The following is a 14,578-nucleotide window of genomic DNA, read 5'->3' as shown; positions in this document are numbered from 1 at the left end:
CTTTTTAAAGACAGTAAGTGAGATCATAATAATTTAAGAAGCACTCTTCCACTTGAGACCTTCATACAATTACAAAAAAAAAAAAAAAAAAAATCATGCTCTGAAATCTGTATACTTAACGTGTTCCACAAAAGCCACCAACATAAACTTATAAACAATCTAAATTAGTGGCTTCATTTTAACTGGTTAACATATCTTAGTGGTAGAGTAGAACCTTAAACAACAAGCACATTTGCAAGATTTTTGTCATGGATTATACCAAAGTGTCTGGTAGTATCCTGTGGCACTGAACAGCCTGCAGTTCACAGCCAAGGACTAGAAAGAAAAAAATTACTTTGTATAGTCCTTTCTTCTTATAGAATATATTATGTTAGTCTTCTCTTTTCAAATTTCTTTATGTTTAATTGAAAATTGCTAAACTATATTTTCATGGATAATGAGTTATTATCATTACAACTGTGCTCTATTTTTAGATTAGTATCTGCTAACTACCATCTGTATTTCTCTATGACTATGCTTTAAAAATTTGCTCTAATGGAGAGCCCTAACCATCCTTTAAAACTGAGGGGAGAAAAAAATTGTGAGTTGGTAAAGCCATAATCTATTAATCTGTTCAGGATTGTATCTCACTTTTTGGGGTCTCAGAAGGAAACGGCAGGGTAACAATCCCACTAAGTGGACTCAGGTTCTGAGATCCCTGGTTATTCAATGCTCAGCAATAGCTCTTTTAGTTGTTTACTATAGGAAAAACTGATGTTGATCAGTTTGTGAATTTTTTTGAAAATAGCCATATTGTCAGGAATTACACTCTTTTCAGTGCCGACACATGTAATAATAGAAAAAGCCACAATCAACAGTTTTTTCAAATACCATTTTTTTTACCCTTTCTGCATCTTCCACCTTCCAACTCTGGCCTTTCAGTTTTTCACGGCCACTCCCTCAAAGCCATCAGAAAACTGGGAGACACCTGAATATGGTGACTCTTATATTCTGCTCATTTCTTTTGAAAGCACAATCTTTATTTGATTAGCAGTGAGCAAGAACAGGCAACCCTCTAAAGTTGCTAAAAGGAGAGTTGCTGTAATGAGAAGAGAAAATAAACCTACATGAGCATTCAGCTGTACACAGGCTGTGGAGCGAAGTTAAACTGTACCACTTGTGGCTTTGTTTGAATATCATTTCACAAGGGCCTGAGAAGGGGACTGGAATTACTAGTGAAAAGGCATAGCATGAAAAATGGCAATAACAGGTGCATGTTTTAATAGCATTAGCCAGCAACACCTGTAAGTGATAGACCAGAGCATGGGACTTCTAATAAATGGACACTGTCCATCTCTGTAATTATATGCTGGAAAATTTCATTTCTAAAATCTGTGATAAATTACTACAGAATGGAAGGCATGCTGGCACCTTTCCAGTCATTGAGTTCTTTTCAGTCTCATTTCAGGCTTTGCCCAAAGGACCGGCATTAGATAAGCAAAAGATTAGGGTGGATGCATCTGGACAGAATCTGAATGAGGGTGGAATACAGACTGCTTGTGTATCTGAAGCAACATCACTATGGGAGGAATTGTAGTTCCCACAGACTAGAAAGAATATCAAGGCTGATAAATGCATTGACAGAATGAGGGACAATAATTTTCTGAGGATGATGCAATGAAGATTAAGATAGTGCAGGGTTAGAAAATTAGAATTAAATGAGAAATATGTGGACCAACCACAAGCATAATTTCCCTTGAGACTAAGTGAGTGTGAGGATAAATGTCTGGAAGCAGTCTCTGCACTAGAGTTCAGAAGAACGAGGAACAAGGAAGCAAAGCACAACTGTATGAAAACTGAATAGAGCAGTGCTATAGGATACTTCTGATCAATTCCATTAAAACAGGATTTTCTCCCATCCCACTGGGTGGAGGAGGTTTAACTGCCTGTCAGATGTATATGATTTTTACACCAGACTTCCAAGTACAAATTACTCTCAGAACATTTCAAGAACATTTGTTAGGCCATTTTAAAAGTTGGAAGCCAGTTGTAGTTTGGGAGCTGTTTTGTAGCAGAAAACTAGCTGGTTTGTGTTTTATAAAACCAGTCCATAATGGTGATTAGCCTCTTCAAAAAACATTTATGTAATAATAACTGATAAATTTAATATTTTCAAGTTGACTACTAAATACATGTAATACTTTTATATCTAAAAAATGTTGTGGATGAATTTGGTGCATATAAAGGCAAAGGACAACCACACCAGCAAGAGTCAAGGACTGTATGCAGATACTGCTCAAGCTTTCACATACAGCTATCACTGCATTCAAGTTCTTATCTGCAATACTTCAGTGTGAGACGTGGGCAAAGTCCTTGCAAATGGTGACACCTCTGTGTGGTTCTGATCACAACTCTTTCTCCTCCCATGAGTATTTCCACTGCCATCATTCAGTCCAGTTGGACTGCTCAAAGTCATAAGAGTCAAATGAATAAAGTTATTTCTTCCTTGGACACAATCTAAAAATCTCATTACTTTTAGACTTAATAATCATGTGATTGTGTCTGGAGTCAATTAAAAAATTAAGTATTCTGATATTGTCAATAACAGCTTTAAGGGAAAATTCTACTCAATAAAAGCTTTAATATCTCATTCTTGCTCTGGCTGTAAACACACATCAAAACATTGGAGTTTCCTGCTGAATGAATGTTTCCTTCTCCAATATATATGACTAATTTCTATTTTAGAACACAGTGTTTTGTTTTATTTTATTTTGTGAATTTGAATTTGTAAGATAAAGACTATTTATTCAATGCTATTCCATCTTCTAAGATATGCAATAAATGTGGGTGGTTTACTGGTTTTATGTTCTACTCTTCTTTATAGTCCTTGTCTGCATACCTATAGCTGAACTAGACATCCAAAGAAGAATCCAGGTCAGAGCTATCATCAGCCTCAATTTAGTAAATGCTAGTTCTGATCACTTCATGTGTTCCCTTCTAAATGAGTTTTTCTCAAGAAAGTTAGAACTTACACCATTTTTCTGAACCTGTACTTTAAGTTATATCTAAGTTCTTTCTGGATTGTGCTACAGACAGTCCACAAGATTTTGCTCTAATTGTACTGACTCAGGTTTATCAGGCATGATTTTGCTAAACTTTCAGCATGTGCATGTTCTAAGTAGCTTGTCAGGTCCATAAAACCTCTCTGAATTAAAACTGAGCACTTAACTGACCCGCCAGAAGATGGTATACTGGCTGGCTGGTGCTGTCTGTAACTCGATAGCTAGAAAATCAACCCACTAGGCAAGGAAGCATCTTTCTGATTTCTCAAAGTTGACAATGTGAAGCAAAATGCACTGCAATAAAGCCTGAGGTCACAAGACCACTCCTGTGAATTGAAAACAAGGAAAAAATTGTTACATGGCTGGGATCTACCTCTAATTTCTTCAAAGGACATTGGTCTGTCAAAGCACACCCTTTAGGAGGCTGGCCCAAAAATTGCAATTCTGCAGTTGTCAACAAACAACAGTGCTGGAAGCTCAAGAACTCAGAGTGAGATCTCCTGTACTTGACAAGAAAAAAAAAGAAGTATTTTCTTTTCAATTGATTTGAACAATTTGTTCTGAGCAAAGAAGTATAGGAGAGGATCCCTTCAGTCAGACAAGTCTTTCTCTCCTTGCTCAGAAGTAGGTATCTGGCATGGTAATTTCAGTGCACAGATATTCTTTCACATGTGCTATTTCTCTATCTGTTCCTAGGACTTCCAGGAAACACTCTTTCATTAAAGCAGTACTGCACAGAAAGGCAGAAAGACAGTCTTTCTTACTAACAGTTCTAACATCCGAGAGGAATTTCCTACTCTGTAAATCTTCACAATGCTTAGACAAGGTAAGAAAGCAAAGGGAAATCAAAAATCACATCTCCACCCATAAATCCATTTCCCAAAAAAACTACTCCCATGAAAACATGGATGAAAATTTCACTACCTTTATTCCTCAACTTTCTGAGTGCTCTTTCCATGTGAGGAGGCTGTATGACTTCCCGATTCACCAGGAAATGAAATATTCACAGAATATGACCAGAGACCCAGCTTTGGTACCCAGTGTTCAAAACAGAGGTGGAAGACACATGTAATAGCACAAGTAACAGACAGAATCCTGCTGGCTGTCGCTGAGGCAGCTCAGAATATACATTAGTCCTTCCAAAGCCAATTCAAACCTTTTTGCTCAAATTCCAGTTGCTTTGGACAAGAGCACATTAATAAACTTTATGATGAAATTGCCAAATTCAGACCACACAACAATCCTTTTGAAAACGTACAATCATAAAAATTGAAGAACAGTGCTTCCAAGAGGAAGGCAAGATATTGTTGGTTGGTAATTGAAATTCAGAAGTTATTGCAGCCCTTTAGTCCCTTCAAAAACTCTCCCACACAGATATTCTATTCAGGTCTAACACTGTCTTCCTTTTTTTCAAGTGACATTCCACTGTGTCTCAGTATTGATTTCTGACTATATTTGTTGGGAGCAACTTTACAGTTGTTTATAATGTGAGGGTACTCAGTGGGCCCAAAGAAGGATTTGGATCTCCCCACAGCTCCCTCTTTTTGCTTATACACAGCAGTACAGAACCACACTTGAGATGTGCCTAGCCCAGGAAGTTGTATCAACTGGTTCTGTCACTTGGCTGCTACAAATCCTTTCTAGGTAGCTGTGGGATAGTCTGCCCTCATGAAATTGTACCCTAACCCCTAAAAAATCTGTCTTATAAGTCATAATGAAGTATGAAGTATTAGGTTATATTCTCTAGTCAATGTATTCATATTGTAAGCCATTAACTATAACAAGTGATGCTTTTGTTGCTGTGTTTATATCACTGAATGTTTTGCTTGATTCTTCACTTCAAAAATTTAGAGAAGTCTCAAGTGTCACAGTCTGATCCTCCTTGAGTAAGAAATATTTTCAAGGGTGGATTTTCAGTTTGTCATCTTTTATTGAAAATATGCCTTGAAAAAGTGGACTACCAGACTAATATGAGATTATATTTACAATTGTTTGGGTTTTTTTTTTATTATAACCCCTCTTATTTGTCTTCTGATGGATATGTTTCAATCATTCCAGTCTCACTTCAGTCTTCCCATTATCACATCTCCATAACAGGCATTTCCTTCTGGAAATTGCATGACTAGAACAACACACAATATTCTTACATAAAATAAAAAAGGTGCTGATTTTTCTAATGGTATAAAACATTTTCAGTATTGTTCTCCAGAGCATTCTTTACTCAACCTAAAAAGCCCCCTCCTTAAAGACTTTACAGACTAATTCAAAACAAGTCCTTTCCCTGTCAAATGCACACTGAAGGTAGGAAGGAAAAATGTGATGTTCAAGCAAAGTCATTAAGATGACAAATTCTAATGCTATGTTATTTCTGTAATTTTCTTTAACAGAATTGCTTTATTTATTCTGGAAATTCTTAGGGAATGATTCTCTATCACCTTTGTACCATAACAGGGCAGCTGGGCATTCCCTGATGTAGGAAATCCCTGCACAAAATAAGGCAGTGTAGGAGGCCTTCATAGGTGGCCAAGGCGGAAAGGAGCAAGTGGCATAGGATAGGCCCTTGGGAACTGTTCTAACTAGTGTAATTTAGAGCATTCCTGCTCTCAGTTATGCCAGGGGCCACTTTGGCATCAATTCAACCTAGAATCCAGGGAGATGAAAAATGGCTTAGAGCCACTTTCCCCCTCCCTATACCCTGGGCCTGCACCATGTGTGGTTTCTCTGGCTCTGAGGATCTGGCCCCTACATTTTTAAACAGAGCATTTTACGTTGAAGTTGAAAAGTGAAAGAAAATGGAATATGAAGAGTGAAAGGAGTAGAAAAGTGCTAAAGGGAGAGATTAAAAAAAAAAAGGAGGGAAACAGAATGGGTGGTATTGCTTAGTGTGAAGCAGAGCTCATATTTAGCAAACTGAAGGAGACCTGGGGAAGTCTGGATTCACCTCAGCTCTCATGGCAAATCTGCATTCAATGTAGAGAGGAGAGGGAAGTAGGAAGGAATTTTAGAGTTGGGGGATGCTGAGATTTCATTTCAAAATGCACACGTTCATCAAGCTTTACTCAAGTGTTTCTCTTCACCTTGGTATCACATCTGCAAAATGGAAATACCAATTCCTCTGTAAAAACAGTGTGGTAAGGATGCATTGGGACAGAATATGTCCAAACTCAACAGCAACATGTAAAAGGTGGGGGGAATCCCTATGCTGATGGAACTTCATCCTCAGACTTATGTGTATCTTGATAAATAGATAAAGGACAGGTGTTTCCAGAATTATGATTCATCACGTATCCAAAAATACTGAAAAAACTTTGAAATTATTAGCTGGAAAACATGGATGATCTTATTGGAATCTTGCACTATCCATTATACTCAAGTTATGCCACACTATGCAAAGTGCCAGAGCAGGAATGCTAGGCATGTAGACAGAGGTATAAGGTGTGCCAATATTCATTCTGAGCACCTTTAGCATACCTTGTCTTTCAGCCTTTGTCATAGGAGTTTCCAAGGAATGAGTCCTATTCTTCCAGAAAGACTGACTGGTAAGCAAGAGTGTAAAAAAGAAGGAATGGAAGGAGGCAGAAGGAGAGCTAGAAGCGGAGTGTAATTCCCATTTACAGCCCTTCAAACCTTACTGACTATGTCTAGCAGGTTTAGTAAGTATCACAGTACTGGTAGGGGTTGTGACATATTTCTGCAGCATATTTGTAGAAGTTTTATATTATACACCCACCACTACTGCTTTCATGGTGGGAGATGATGTTCAATAGCCCTGAATGTGTTCCCTAACACAAGCCAAAGTCCTTGTTAGAAGTTCCCAGGGAGATCCTCAAACTGCAAGTTTGAAAGGGTTGTCAAACCCCAACCTCTTGTACTTTTCCCCAAACACTTCCCAGACCAGTGGAATACTACTCCAAACTTCCTTGGTACCCAAAACCCCTTCAAGTACTAGCATTATTCTCCTTTTTCTCTGAACCTAGGGCATCTTTTCTCCTAAGTAGGAACCTCCAAACTCCTTTCTGAGGTTTTGAATAGCATCAAGCTGTTCCACTTAGTACCTCCATGTTGCTGCTATTGCTTTGCTTGCCTGTCCCCTGTTACCAATCTCATTAGATACTACACAGGGCCAAGCCCTTGCCTAGTCCTCCCTGTAGCAAAACAAAGCAGAAAGAAGAAAAAAAGAGGGAGAGAGAAAACAAAACAAAAAGCCCCAGTTCCCACTCTGGCAGAGATTTTAAAACACAGACTGCAATTATAAAAAGGCTATCCAGATGGGACCCAGAGGGCGAGTGAGGGGAAGGAGAGCTGTCATCCAAAGGGAAAAAAAATCAGATGTATGGTAGCCCTATTCCGATAATATGATTCCTATTCCATGTGCAAATGTACAATGCAACGATAGTTCTCTTAGCCTGCATGGGCTGGGTTAATTGGATGTAAGGAATTTTTTTTTTTAAATAACCCATTCATTTGATAAAAATCCAGCCTCAATGATCACACCAAGCACAACTATTTCCCCAAAAAAAGCTTGTTTCTAATTGAATGAGATTCCTTCCTTCCTACTTTTAACTCTCTACCGTACAACACTGAAAAGCCAACCCTGTTCAGGATATGGTTACAATGTAAAGTACGTGCTTTCACAGTTTTCAAATTTTCTTTGTATGTAAACAGAGCTGTGTATTTTTTTTCTGAAACAGTGCCTGAAACATTAATTCTTGGAAAGAAACCCAACAGAAGAATATGATGTAAAGGGTGAATAACTGAAAGGCTGCAATCAACTGAGTGGAAATGGTCTTTAAAATGTCCCTGTACAAGCACAGGGTGTTGCCATAAGCTTCACCTGCACTGTGTGGCCACACGTAATATGTCGCTGTTTTACTACTGCAATACTTGAAGCTGACCATGAGTGGAAAGATATTTGAAGGATATTTGTGGAGGATGCTAAAATAATATTACTTATTAAAAACCCCCAAACTATTACTTACTCAAAAACTCAGAGAATGACTAAACCCCTGTCCTTAACATATGTGAGCTGAAACCTAACTTACTGAAGGTGCCAAACTGAGTTGCAGTTTTCACTTCTCTGTCTGAGGCTAATCAAGTTTTTGTCACAAGTTACAGCAGCCCCAGGATTACCTGAAATTCCTGTTGCTGGCACAACCCAGTATTTAAAATAGCTTGCTTCAGCTACTGCTATGTGTTACCAAGGGGTTTTTTTTATGGCAAGGCAATTCCAAAATAGGCTCTAAGAGAGTCCTGACTAGCAGTTTCTTTATGTACTTTTCTACTGCTACATGGGCACAAATCAGAGCTACAGGAAGAATCTAAACTCTATTGCAATTTACCCATCAAATTCTGTAACTTCCAATTTTTCAGTTAGCTAGGAGAGAAAAATAATATGATCCAATCAAAGTGTATTTAAATGCTTATACAAGGCATATCAGAAAGCAATATACAGTAACAAAATCATTGATCTCAAAAGGCTAAATTCAACTTTCTCACAGTACTCAAAAGTAAAAGGTATTGTGAAAGGGAGGTGTTTGGGGGTGGATCTAGATTTGATTGTGTGAATTCTATTCCATTCTATTCCAAATTCTAGTCCAAATATTTTTTTAAAGAAATTTCATAAACCACCCTAGGCAAGTTTTTTTACTCCAGTCTATCAAAAGGGTATTCTAAAGTAACGCACTTCAGTGCAAGGGCGTATTTCCGTGACTTCGGATATCCCTTCCTAGATGTCCTTTACACATGTTGGCAGATCAGACCGGAGTCGCAGCCGCAGCTGGCTCTGAATGGCAGATGTCCGCAACGCGTTTTTGTCTTGGCACCAGCCGGGCTCCTCCCTCCCTCCGCTGGTAAAACTGCGTGCGGTAGTAGATTAGTAGATTGCGTTGTACTACAACCCTCAGCTGGCACGAAGCAGATATTTTTCTTCTTCTATAGCAACTTACGCAGCAAACCGTACAGTTCTAAAATTGGCCTAGAGAGGGACCAAAAAAAAAAAAAAAACCCAACCAACCAAACAAACAAACAAAAAAAGCAGCTGGAAGCTATTCCATTTATAACTAGAACACAGCTAATTAGACAAGACAGGATAAGCAGAGAAAGTGCAAAGATCCTGTATATTTGACTTGGGTGTACTAACGCTCACAGCTCTTTTCCTTCCCTCGCTCCCTCTCACTCCCTCCACAAAGTCTGCATTTTATTTATTGATTGGACGTACTTCACAAATTGGAGGACTCTTTCCCTCACCCCCACCCCATCCAACCCCCCGGCTCCTGCAGGAGGAGGAGTAAGAGGGGGAGGAGGCAAAGTGGGTGCATTACGAGCTGATTGTGCTCTTGCCCCGACCTCCAACAGCCTGATCTGCCTTTGAAGTTTTCCACCCCTCGACTTGAAGTGAGATCGATTACAGAAGAACAACAGGGACAAAGAATCTGCTGCTTTACGTGCAGCCACTTTCCCACGATCGGGGCAGCCAGCTCGACAGCAGCAAGAGATCACCGCTGTCCCTTATGCTCCTCCTTGCCACCATTCAGAAAAACATGCAGCCCCCGCCCCGCTTCACTTAGGAAAGCCGGGGGCAGATTACAAAATTAAATCCCGTTGTTTAAGAACGAAGCGAAAGGAAACAAAAATAATCGATGCTGAGTATTGGGAGTTGTGTGTGGCGGAGGCGCATTTAAAGCGTAGATAAATTAAAAAATATGGATAAGTAGCAAAGGTTTGAGAGGCAAAGCAAGAGCCTCCTCCTCGGGTTGCTGCGGTGTTGGGGGCTCGGCGCAGGCAGGCAGGCACCGAGAACCGATCCCGGCGGGGTCACACCGCCCGGCAGCGTGCCAGCGGCGCTGGCGATAGGGCTGCAGCCAAAGGTGCCCTGGAGAGTGCGGCAAACCTTTACCTTTGTGTCTGGTAAACGCGTGTGTCTATGTGTCTGTGTGAGCGAGAGAGCGACTACCGCTGGCACACTCTATAAACAGGGAGGGGAATGAGGGCGGGGGGCGCCGAGACAATTATAAAGGCCAAAGCAAAGATGTTAAATGCCTTACCGAGGCGAGCGGAGTCGGCTCCGTCCAGCCCAGGGCCGGAGGTTCTAGACCTTGCCTTGCCACAGCCCTCGGAGATGCCCCTCCCCGGGCGCCCTGTGGGAGCCCCCAGCCCCGAAGCTCCTCCAGCTGGCCCCCGGGCCCTTCTGGCGGTTTTCCCCTCTGCCCGCCACCCGGCGGGACTGGAGCCTCCTGGCCAGCGAGACCCACCGCCTCGCCCACCCCGGCCAGCCCCAGGGGAGCGCTCACCGTCCCCTCTGCCCCCGTCTCAGGACCTGCCAGCCCTGCCCGACCCGCGCGGGGGGGACGGGGACCGGGGACACCGACTTCTCTTCCCTCCCTGGCCCGCCAGGAGTGGAGAGAACTGTTGCTTAAACTCGGTTTGAACCCATGGCACGCCGGCTAGCTTTTTCCAAGAAGAAAAAACGCGGTTAATGTGTCACCGGGCATCCAGTCCATTCATAAAAAAAAGGAGAAAGGGAAGCGGCGGCAGGCCGCAGGGACCCCCAAAGAAGGCGGCTGCGGCGGGGGATCTCCTCCCCCTGCCGCCCGGCCGGGCCCCTCCTCCCCAGACTGCGCGGCGTCGGGGCGGCGGGCGCACGGGACGCGGACAATCAATAGCCACGGTCACAAATTACCGCAGGAAGTGTTAGCTGCGCACCAGCTCCTAAACAAGATCGATGGCCTCCCGCTGCTGCACAGCCACGAAGGGCTCACCCACCCTTCCTCCACCCCTCTCTTCACCCCCGGCCGGCGAATTCCGCCTGCTCGGGTGATGGGACGGGGTTGAAGAGGTGGCGGGGCTGAGCGGTCGCGGTGTCGCACACAAACCCGCCGAGGGGGAGGACCGGGCCCAAGCCCAGGTGATATGGCGAGGTCCCCCCCGTTACCAGCGGTCCCTGGCTGGGGCGTGGAGCTGGCTCGGGAGCCGCCCGGCCCCGCGGACGGTGACTGAGGCCCCTTGCCCCACGTGGGCGGCCGCCGCGCCCCCTCCTCCGGCCGCGCCCGGCTGACACCGGGAGCGCTGACTCAGCGCCCCCCGCCCGGGGGCTGCCGGGGAAGCGGTGGGGGCTGCCGGGGAAGCGGTGGGGGTGCCGGGGAAGCGGTGGGGGCTGCCGGGGAAGCGGTGGGGGCTGCCGGGGAAGCGGTGGGGGCTGCCCGAGCCGTGCGGACCGCTGCCGCCCCGCTCCCCCGCAGGACCACCCGGCGCTGAGCGCGTCTGACCGAAGGAGGAGCCGGCACCAGGAGCCCGGCAGCGCCTGAGGTGTTCCGCGAGCGGAAGCGGGGTGGGGTGTTGGGGAAGTAAACAAATCCCTGCGATGCCGTGGTAGTGCGGGAAGCTGGTGCGTAGTGGTTTTTCGGAGCGCTCCCGTCCTGCAGACGCTTCGGTCGCTGGTTCCAGGTGCTTCCCTGGGCAACTAGAGCTGCACCGCCGGACACTTTGTCAAGAAGCGGGGTCCCTTCGCTGTCCCCTGCGTTGCCACCCAAGCCTTTGGAGCGTTTGGTGTTGCCTTGAGGAAAAAGCTGCCATTTAAAAACAAACTATTTCTATTCCTTTCTGTTGCAAAAGTCCTGTCCTTACGTGGTGAAGAATCACCTGTTGCCTTTTGAGTTCGTTTTTTGGTTGACTGTTTCAACATATGGAATGTTAAGAAGGTTTAATTTGATAATGTCTCTAAGTGTTATAAAACAAGTATTCTTATGCTATTAATTACATTAGCAAAGTAAATAACAGTCCCACTTTGAATGTGTGCATTTATATAAGCATAACTACACCTCCCTGTTATGTGTGTACACTGGTACATCTGTTTGTATATCACAACAGGTAACCAAGTCACACAAAATGTGTTAAGTTAGTTGTTTTAACTTTCAGTAGAACATAATATACAATTTATATTATAAAAAATATACCATATGTAATGTATATTAGATACATACATTAATGAAGATAGAAATGCCATAAGTTAATCAAGTTTTAAAATACAAGCATACAGTTTGGAAAATACGTAAGTCAAAGATGCCGTCTTAATCCATCTTCCATCTTGGTGGTGGTCTTTTAATTAAACACTAACATACATTTTTTTTCCTCCTGCAGTTTCTTTCACAACATAAGATGTTTTTTGTTAAACTCTTCATTAGTTTTTCTATCCTTCTCAAGCCTAGGGCTTCCTATATTGATAACTACATGCTGTTCAAACCTCACATTGAATACAGAACATGCTCATGAAATTTTTCCATTAATATTTTATCATAATATCTTATTGTTAGGGAAATATTAGTAAAATTACCCAACATCCTTGTGAAATAAGATTTTTGATCAATACTGAGCCATCCCAAAACCCAGAGTGCAATTACTTCACCTCAGTGCTCAAATTTGAGATCCTTTGCCCTTAATGGGGTTCCTCATTCTCTACAAAAGAAGATTCAAAATTTGCCCTCTGTGCCTTTGGCTGCAAAGGTTCAAGGTCTATATCAAAGTAGTTTGGGGACTGGTACTAAATCCCCAGCTCAGGTGTTGCTAGTAGTATGTAGCACAGCAGGACCTTGCTCAGCACAGATCAACCACCCAAGACAGAGTTTAGCAAGGCTGATGCAAATTTTGGAGCCCATGCTGAGCAGCTTGCTGCTGAGTGTCTCCTGACAGGAGTCACACTACCTTAAGCTAAAACAAGTTTTGTCTTCATTCTCAAGTCATTTCACATATTATTCCTCTTCTGTGAGGCCAATGCAGCTATTTCAGTTGAGCAATTTGCTTCCTCCTCACCAATTCTGCAGCTGTGTTTTTCAAAATTGCACAAAGATAACAGAATCATATTTTCTCATTTAATGGTAATGGGGTAATTTTAAATCTGTGACCAAAAAAATATAAATGCATCTATTACCTATTTTGCGTCATTAGGTTGGTATCTTTGATCTGTCGGTAGTTTCCACACAGAGATATAAATATGCATGTGGAAATAAATTCAGTCATCAGAAAAAAAAAAAGCTGATAAAACCTACTTTAATAGAAGAAGTAATATTAAGACATTCAGTGTACAGAACATTACCAAAAGACTTGAACATGCTGTCACCACAACACCATTAGTCTACATCCTTAATGTATGTCCCTTAACATACATCTGTACTCAATGTACCTTGTAATTACCTCATTATGGTTAACTACTGCTGACCCCTGTGTGGAACATGTTAACATATAGAGCAACTGTGAAGTAGCTAGGGAAAAGCAAGGGGAGACTTTTCAGAACAACTTACAGTTCCATTGATATGGTCTGGCCACAGAGTTAACATCATAGGCTTTGCTTCCATATTTAAGTCATTTCCATTCCACAAATACTTCTTTAATCATCAAAACAAAGAAACAGCTGTTACGTGATAGATGAAGCAAGTCAGAAAAATTAACTGCATGTAACAAAAGGATCAGGTAGTGATCAGATCTAGTATCTACAACTCAAGATGAAGTTCCTGAAATAATGTCAGAATTGTGCTTACTTACTTAAATGAAGTTCTTCATAACACTGTTATAAGAAATAATTACCAAACTGGGCTTTGCCAGTGAAAAACCACTTGCCCCAAATCCTGGGGCAGTGCTGTTGTATATAACCTTGGGGAAAGAAGGGTGAATTTCTACCTCAGTTTCTATATCCTACAGCCACAGTTCCAACTCCCGACTTTACTCATGGCAATGACAGAGCAAGTTGAAGTCTTAGACACTATTATGATGGATTCCAATTATTTCAACTACATCTCCAGGAATGCTTCCATCCTCTACAACCAAAACAAAATTTTAGACTCCCTTGTATAAATAGAGGTTCATTTTCATGAGTAAAATTCCTCCATCTCTTCAGCCTCCAAAATTAATTATCTACCTCTCCTTCCTCCAAACATAATTTATCCTAGCTGCATTCATTACTGAGCAGCTATGTTATCTGCTGCTGTTTCTTTAACTTTTGTTAACTTATGTCTCTTAATGTTTAACTCCCTCTTGTGAAGTAGTGAGTGGTGAGCAGGAGCATAGGATAGCTGGAAAGCAAAACCCTGTGTACCTGGTCCATTAAGGAGATGAAGCTGGGGCACCTCTGGCAGGTGGGAGAAAAAGAATGATCAGTCATGGAACTGATTCTAAAAACCTGTATTTTCTTTTTAAAACCCTTAAAAGAGTCTGAAATCGTCCAACCTATTCAGAAAACCATTAGAACTGGCAACTCTGTGGCAACTCTGCTAATGGTTGTCGATTGCTAGTCTTTCACTCTCTTGCCTTTTGTACTGGGTTTCCCCTTGGTGGGAAGATTTCTGAGCCAGACAATGCCTGAATTTGTAATGTTAAAAGAAAAATCTAATTTTGGGCTTTCTTTAAGCATCATAAAGAAGAACTGAAGACCGCACACCACTCAGGAAAGCTGCAGCATTAGCAGCTGGTGAGTCAAGGGAAATGGGCTCTAATTAGCTCAAATGTTCTGTCCCACTGCACCACTGCCACTGCTCAGGGAAGGAGAAAAA

General features: G+C 42.3%; 1 protein-coding gene across 1 annotated transcript in view; it reads right to left on the bottom strand.

The window, feature by feature from the left end:
* The window catches only part of HMGA2 (high mobility group AT-hook 2), a 149,167-nt gene extending 135,936 nt beyond the window's left edge, over positions 1–13,231 (bottom strand). The window contains exons 1-3 of the mRNA XM_085569746.1: positions 13,227–13,231; positions 11,052–11,505; positions 10,085–10,483 (exon numbers count right to left, since the gene is read on the bottom strand). Of these exons, the coding sequence (XP_085425872.1) occupies positions 10,085–10,483; positions 11,052–11,505; positions 13,227–13,231 (858 nt within the window). The remainder of the gene's footprint in view (positions 1–10,084; positions 10,484–11,051; positions 11,506–13,226) is intronic.
* Between the last annotated feature and the right edge of the window lie 1,347 nt (positions 13,232–14,578).

Source organism: Lonchura striata, chromosome 1A, assembly GCF_050655825.1.
Source record: "Lonchura striata isolate lonStrDom1 chromosome 1A, ASM5065582v1, whole genome shotgun sequence".
Lineage (NCBI taxonomy): Eukaryota > Metazoa > Chordata > Aves > Passeriformes > Estrildidae > Lonchura > Lonchura striata.
Note: the sequence above shows the minus strand (reverse complement) of the source record. Positions and strands in the feature narration are given on the sequence as shown.